At 34.6% G+C, this 7753-nt stretch overlaps 1 protein-coding gene across 2 annotated transcripts; it reads left to right on the top strand.

Annotated features, from left to right (window-relative positions):
- Window positions 1-1897: 1897 nt before the first annotated feature.
- Window positions 1898-7747, top strand: LOC114313670 (Protein kinase superfamily protein). Of its 2 annotated transcripts, none has more exons than XM_028260105.2 (8): window positions 1898-2976; window positions 4265-4482; window positions 4564-4775; window positions 5731-5857; window positions 6130-6201; window positions 6419-6605; window positions 6733-6865; window positions 7196-7747. In XM_028260105.2, exons 2-8 carry the CDS (start codon window positions 4332-4334, stop codon window positions 7454-7456), a joined length of 1143 nt encoding a protein of 380 aa, XP_028115906.1. In that variant the 5' UTR covers window positions 1898-2976; window positions 4265-4331; the 3' UTR covers window positions 7457-7747. The 2 variants fall into 2 exon arrangements, with proteins under 2 accessions (XP_028115906.1, XP_028115963.1); XM_028260162.2 differs by having other exon boundaries at window positions 1899-2976; window positions 6733-6947.
- The last annotated feature ends 6 nt before the right edge of the window (window positions 7748-7753 follow it).

The following is a 7753-nucleotide window of genomic DNA, read 5'->3' as shown; positions in this document are numbered from 1 at the left end:
GTTTAAAATGAGAATTGAGCCGGAAAATGTTACAAGTACATGTGATAAATTGAAGAGTTTTGAAGTCATTAAAATTATTTTGAAATTATTCATTACTATTTTTAAAAAAAAAAATTTCTTATGCTCGAGGGCACTTGTTAGAAAAAATATCAAAATAATTAAAATTGTAAATACACCTTTCACTAGGGCTGCAAATGAACTGAGCTGTTCATGAAGCAAACTCGGCTCGGCTCGGCTCGGCTCGGCTCGGCTCGTTTATTAAACAAGCCGAGCTCGAGCTTGAATATTAGGCTCGTTTAGTAAACTAGCCGAGCTCGAGCTCGCATAAGCTCGGCTCGTTTATCTTTATTTAAATTATATAATAAATATATTATTTATATATTCAATATATATATAAATAATAATATAAATACATTTTTTATATATTAAATAATATAAATAATATTTTTATTTAAATATTTATATTTAAATAATATAAATAATATTAAAAAAAACTTATCGAGCCGAGCCAAGCCGAGGTCAAGCTCAATAAACGAGTTCGATAAGTAAACGAGCCGAGCTCGAGCTCAGCAAAGCTCGGCTCGACTCGGTTCATTTGCAGTCCTACCTTTCACATATTTTTATACAATGGCGTATCCATAAATTTTGTTAGTGGTGTTATTCAATTATTTATCATGGATGCCATAAAACTATATTTACAATTCCACACATAATAAACTCTCACATAGTATACTATAATATCATAAATTATCTTATGTTGAATGAGAGTTGTTAGAAAAAAATATATGTATATATATATCAAAACAATTAAAATTCCAATACCTCTGTCATATATTTTTATGTGTATTATAGACATAAATGGTGACAACATTTCCTTTGTGGTAAATGTACATATTGCCTATATATTTTGTGAATTTTGATAATTCAAAAAGATTATGAGTTAATTACATTAATGGTCTTCAAATTATATTTTAGTTTACAGTCTTTTAGTTGTCCTACTTTGATCCCCAAACTTTGCAATCTATTTTATACTTTAATCCAATGACGTTAGTGCAGTTCAAAATTAGTAACGAAAGAAGGGGTATTTTTTAAAATTTTACAAGAAATTTCAACAAAATCAAAATGATTAAATGCACATGGTCTAAAAGTACACATTTTGAAGCATTTTGGCTTCTAAATATGCATTTTATTTTATTTTAATTTTCAAAGTATGCACATTCATGCATTATTTGATCTAATTTGTTTAGTAAAATTATGATAATATCTGTCTTCCTGTTATTAATTTTAAATATTGTTGATGTTAGAGGCTAAAATATAATGGATGGTATATATTAAGGACCAAAGTAAAATAATTAAAATATTTATGGAATAAAGTGTAATGTAGCACATATTTTGAAATCATTTGTGTAATTAACTCAAAATTATATATTTTTGATTAGGTGTATTATAATAAATATATAAAAAAAAAGAAAGTAAAAATTTAATAGAAAATCATTAATTCATATATTTTAGGGGGTGGGTGTGTTAATTTATTTAATTTATTTGTAAAGAGGGAGATATGATATTAGTAGTAGTGAGCGTAGCTGGCAACATGAACATGACTGGTGGAGCTGCGCTGTAACAACCAATATACCCGCCGCCCCGTGGCCCGAACCCACAGTCCAAGTCCCGGGACACCCCAGTTCCACATATAAAAAATGTCTGCTAGCCACAAATTTTGTGATTTAAATAGTTCGAAAGTGTCAAAATGATAACATTTTAACATTTTCGGAGTTATCTTATACTCAAAACGACGTTATTTTAACATTTTCAGACTATTTAAACCACAAAATTTGTAACCACCAATTATTACCCCCACATATACATACATACATACTACACTCCAAGTTGCACTAACAGACAACCACTCTCTCTCTCTTTCTCTCTGTCTCCCTCCCACTCCCTCTCTTATACTGACTTTACAGCCTACCCAACAACAACCAAATACCGCAAATATATTTTAAAATTAATAATAAATTAACCTTCTCATCTCTTTCTCTCTCTCTCTCTCTCTGTCTCTCTCTCAAAACTATTCACCTTCCTCTTCCAGGCTACATCTGCCATCAAAATTCTATTATATTAATGATTTGGGGTTTCTCTCTAAATTAACCTTGTCCTTCTTCGTTTTCCAATTTATTGTGGGTTCTTTCTCTCTCTCAAATTCAAATTCAAATTCAACGGGGTTAAATTATTTGTTTTAATTTTCATTTGAAAACTGGTTTTGAATTTGGAGTGGGTTTTGGGTTGGGTTGGGTTGGGTTTGGCTTGGGGGAGTGCGAGGGAGTAATAAACTCTGATCGCGTGTGTCGGCGCAAGGTCACTTTCAGTGGGCATTTGCCTCTTCTCTTCTCTTCTCTTCTCTTCTCTTCTCTTCTGTATCCCCTCCCTACTACTACTACTACTACTACTACTATTACTACTAAAAGTTACAACTACTACTACGATGATGACTATGCTTTTGCTGATGCAGATGCACTCTCACCCTTTTCGTTTTCAATCTCAATTTTAAACTCTCTCTCTCTCTCTCTCTATTCCCTTCTAACCAAACTACGCAACCCCAATAGGACTTTCTTTCTCTCATGATTGATTTGATTCCTTCAAGTAGACCGCCCCTGTTCATGTTATTGGTTTTGTTTAATTTGCCTATTTATTATTGGCTTCTTCTCTTCTGATCATCGCTTCTGTCTGTATGGGTTTCATTGCTATGCTCTGCTCTATTCTATTCTATTCTATTCTATTCTATGGATTGACTTCACTCTCACAATAATAATGTCTTCATTTCTTCCTTTTTCACACTCCAACTGAATTTTTATTCCTTTCTTCTTTTTCTTTTGGGGGTTTCTATTCTATCGGAACTATCATATCATTCAAATTGTGAATTGGCAAATCAAATGAAGCTCCAGTTCTTAACCATCTTGCTACCCAATACAAATACAGGTTTGGGAATTACACTATCTTTTCTGTGCATCTCTACTAGTAAAATTTAATCTTCTCTATTTCTCAACCCAACCAATTTCTCTTGCTTTTAAATTCTAAATCTCAACTGTGTAATCTTCAGTGGATCACAACATTATTGTCACCTCAACCACAATCTCCAATGTCATATATTATCCTGTTATTACATTTGCTTATCTTATTCTCAATCTACATTTTTGTTGCTACAACATCACATACTGCTGAATTGGGATATAACTCTTTTTTTTTTTTCTTTTTTTTTTTTTTTTTTTTTGGGGGGGGGGGGGGGGGGGGGGGGGGGGTTGTTAACATGCATACTAGATTCAAACTCGTGAGCTACGCTCTCTGAGGCAGTTATCACGGCCCAACTTGCCATTTGGGGTGGTTGGATTGGGCTGGAATTATTTTCTCAATGGAATGCCTTAATCTTGTTTATCTTTAGGTGGTTGCCATTGATCTTATTCTTCTTCTTCTTCTTCTTCTTCATTTTTTAAACCAAGTGTCTGGACCAACTTGTGCACACCTTGACTAGTTCTAGGTCCCTAAAGTTAACAACTTGGCAAACCTTAATCTTATTCTCAAGTCTTTACTGCTTTGCCAATCCCTTGGGGATATATTCTTACGATTTGATAGCTGCATACCTCTCCTGTGGTGTAGAATGTAGATCAATGCATGTTAACATGCATACTAGATTCAAACTCGTGAGCTACGCTCTCTAAGGCAGTTATCACGGCCCAACTTGCCATTTGGGGTGGTTGGATTGGGCTGGAATTATTTTCTCAATGGAATGCCTTAATCTTGTTTATCTTTAGGTGGTTGCCATTGATCTTATTCTTCTTCTTCTTCTTCTTCCTTTTTTAAACCAAGTGTCTGGACCAACTTGTGCACACCTTGACTAGTTCTAGGTCCCTAAACCTTAATCTTATTCTCAAGGCTTTACTGCTTTGCCAATCCCTTGGGGATATATTCTTACGATTTGATAGCTGCATACCTCTCCTGTGGTGTAGAATGTAGATCAATGCATGTTCATTGCAGCTTTCCTTCTATATCCAGATTGAGCTTTTATGTCAAAGTGTCAATTTTGCTCACTCCTGTCAGTACATAATGAATATGATTTGTTGCATGTTGTTTAGTTTATTGAAGAAAAATAAAAGATTTGTCACTAGCTGTTCAATTTAATGCAAAATAAAAAGATTTTTTGCTTGCTGTTTATGCTGCCTTTCTTTGTCCAGGTTTAAATTCCTCTCCTTACATATCCTTTACCTTTCAGGTTCCATGTGTAATAATTCATATCCAAATACTACTTAATTCTGTAGCTCAAGTGGCTCCCAAACCAAATGTCAACGACTCTTGCAGCCATACTGGGAGGTGCTGCAGGAGCCGTGGCATTGGTAGGGATTGTGATTGTAGTTTTATGGTTCTTCTTATTTCGTAATAGAAGTGTTTCAAGAACTTCCGAGACAGGTTCTTCTGATCCATCCATTCAAGGTAACTTTATATCAAATGTTCTTCAGATTTCAGAGCCTGTAAATGGATATGTATCGGTCCATAATTTATTCTGGTGATCAGCTGTAGGAAGAAGGGATGTGGTTGAGTTGTCCTTGCGAGAAGCAAGGCATTTTGAGGTGGAAGAATTGTCATTGGCCACAAAAGATTTTAGTGATAAAAGCTTGATTGGAGAAGGAAAATTTGGGCCGGTATATAAAGGCATGCTAAATGATGGGATGCTTGTAGCCATAAAAAAGCGAGCTGGTACACCTAGTCAGGAATTTGTTGAAGAGGTGATAATAACTTTCCTCTCCTATTGGTAAAATGTAATTAGCTGTTGGAAGGATTTATGCATGGACTTGTTGCATTCGACATGCTTGTGTTTGGTATTTGAGACTCCAGCAATGTCAACGTGTTTCCTTTTAATTTTGAAATTGATGGGATGTACAAGAGAGTTAATGCTCTTGTTTTCACATATTTTCAAGTTGACTGGAAATTCAGGTTTAGCTTAATGAATGTTTGACTTTTGTTCCTCTGCTGCACTGGTGGGATTTGCTCACAAGAATATATTTTTTAATTTTTAAACAAGGTTTCTTCTTGGGACTTGCAGAGTTTTGTTTTCATTTTCAGCATTTGCATGGATTTTACCTTGTTTTGCACATCCCTCCAAAATGGTCACATCTCAGCATCCATTAGATATTATTAGCATGTTGTGTTTCTCTCTTTAAGCGAATTATGTTATATTGATATTAAGCTCCTCTTTCTTTGTCTTTTCTTCCTCATCCTAGTTAGTTAATTTCCAACTCCTCTCAACTCATGAAGAATTGGAGACCAAAACAACTCCTGATGGTAAATCCTCAGAAAGTATTCATTTTCTTAACTTGTGTATCCTTTTAATTTGGTTTCTTACCATCTAAATTTAACCAGATCCGAAATATTTTCTTTTGAATTTAATTTATGTTGCTTTATTTCCTTCAGTATTTTCTTTAGTATTTATTTCTTCTTCAACTCCATATTTGAGGAAGTAACTGTCAAAGTTAACCATATCAAATATGGAAACAACGTGCATCATAATGGAAAGATCTAACGTAACTGAAAGCTCACTTTAAAGTTGCTGGAATTGATGGGGAAAATGATATGTTCAATTTTCTTGTGAATCATGTCCATCTTTTGTTTCACCTTTCCGTTGTTATTCTTTGTTTAATTAAAATTTCCATAATTGATAAATTTGGTCTTAATTTCATATAGGTACGATATCTTTCATCCATTCATCATCGGAATCTTGTGACCCTTTTAGGATACTGCCAGGAAAATGATCAACAGTTTCTGGTTTATGAGTACATACCTTATGGAAGTATTTCCATTCACTTGTATGGTAATGCTTTATCCAGTTCTCATTTTTTGCTTTTGCAAGCAGTATAATGTAGGACATTGATGAAACAAATGAGCTTGTGTTCATTTTCCCTTTCCACCACTATATCATTTTTTGCAACTTGCAAGTATTTATGTATATGTCACCTGGTTTTTACATGATCTGGCGTGGAGTTATGGTGTATACAATACTCCACCCATGTCAAAATATTCTATGTCGTCTTGTCCTATATTGTTATTGACTGTTATGAAAGTTTTATGTTGCTCTCGTTTCAGGTCCCAGTCAGGACTCACAGGAGAAGCTAGAATTCAAGAATAGGCTTTCAATAGCTCTTGGGGCTGCTAAAGGTGATCCTCTGCAAAATCAGTGAGCATTAGTGGCTTTCCTGGTATTAGTTTTCCTTCTCTATAGTTAAAAAGTACCAGAATATCCATCTCGGTCCCTCAAAATTCTATTCCAAGCTCAGTAAGACTTTATTTATTAGGGTATTTGAGCCTTTATGTTTAAAAGACCACGAAGCAATGCTTCTGATTTATGCTGCCTGATTCATTTCTAATTATGCAGGTTTGGCTCATCTCCACTCCTTGAGTCCCCGTTTGGTACATAAGGATTTCAAGACAACAAACGTACTTGTAGATGAAAATTTTATACCTAAGGTTGCTGATGCGGGAGTTCGCAATTTCCTTGGAAGAGTTGAGGTTGCAGGCCCATCTTCTCTAGTGGCAGCCGATGAGATATTCCTTGCCCCAGAGTATTACTCTCTGCAAACCCTTTTTTTTTTTTTAAATAAAAAAGTTTATTGTTAGTCATGTCATGTATACATTTTTCTTTTGTCTTTTTGTTCTTTTTCATAACCTATATCTTGTTCACTTGTTTAGGGTGAAAGAGTTCAGGCGATTTTCTGAGAAAAGTGATGTGTACAGTTTCGGGATATTCCTTCTGGAGTTAGTAAGCGGGCGTGAAGCAATGGATTTGCTATCTTCAGATTTTAACCAAAACCTAGTTGAATGGGTATCCAACATTTCTCACGCTATGCTGGCCTATGCTGATATACCCAAGTCATATTCTTAGAACTTAAAAGTTTTAGACTCGGGTTTGTATACAATAATTTATTTGTAATCCAAGTGGATTATATGAATAATAGTAGAATTCATGTGCAATGTATATATGTACAGCATTAAGGGTGGAGGCTTTGATGATTCATCACACATTATTGCATGGTTTTAAAATGCAGTATTTATCTGGATTTTTGGTTTAGAAATGCATAATATTTTGTTGCGCCCTATGAACATAATAGGTGATTAATGTAGTGTATCTCATATGTTATTTTGTTGTTTGCAGGTGCAAAATTATCAGGAATCCGGCAAGATCTCTACTATCATAGATCAAAGACTGGGAAATAGCTTCACGGCAGAAGGCATGGGAGAGTTCATTATGTTGATGGTTCGTTGTGTTGACCCATCTAGTGAAAGACGGCCTGCCATGAGCGATGTTGTAATGGAATTGGATCGGATACTGGAAAAAGAAATGAGCTTGACAACAATCATGGGTGAAGGAACCTCAATTCTCCTTGGAAGCTATCTTTTTAGGCCATCAAAGTAAACTCAAAACAAAAACAAAAAAAAGAAGAAAAAAAAGAGAGAAAAAAGAAAGAATCACCTGGCTTACCTTGAAATAGTTGAGTGTGTTCTTTGTGAGATACTTTTATTTTCTTTTATTTTTTGAGAGAGAGGAGGGGGGGCGGCAGACACCAGAGAAGAAGATATCCAGCTGTTTGACAAGTGTATAAAGAGCAGCTGTGTTATTTTTTCATTTTTTCCCTGCATAAATGTATGAGAAATCTTCTTGTAAACCATATTATTTGTTGTTAATATCACAGTGAAGGTTGAGATTGATGTG

This window comes from Camellia sinensis, chromosome 4 (assembly GCF_055761805.1).
Source record: "Camellia sinensis isolate YWXY chromosome 4, ASM5576180v1, whole genome shotgun sequence".
Classification (NCBI taxonomy): domain Eukaryota; kingdom Viridiplantae; phylum Streptophyta; class Magnoliopsida; order Ericales; family Theaceae; genus Camellia; species Camellia sinensis.
Note: the sequence above shows the minus strand (reverse complement) of the source record. Positions and strands in the feature narration are given on the sequence as shown.

Bases quoted from the DNA above. Each gene is read 5' to 3' on its own strand.
- LOC114313670 (XM_028260105.2), top strand. From the start codon at position 4,332: ATGTCAACGACTCTTGCAGCCATACTGGGAGGTGCTGCAGGAGCCGTG. The intron at 6,202-6,418 runs GTGATCCTCTGC...CTAATTATGCAG, and splicing joins AGCTCTTGGGGCTGCTAAAG to GTTTGGCTCATCTCCACTCC. The intron at 6,866-7,195 runs GTATCCAACATT...TGTTGTTTGCAG, and splicing joins ACCAAAACCTAGTTGAATGG to GTGCAAAATTATCAGGAATC.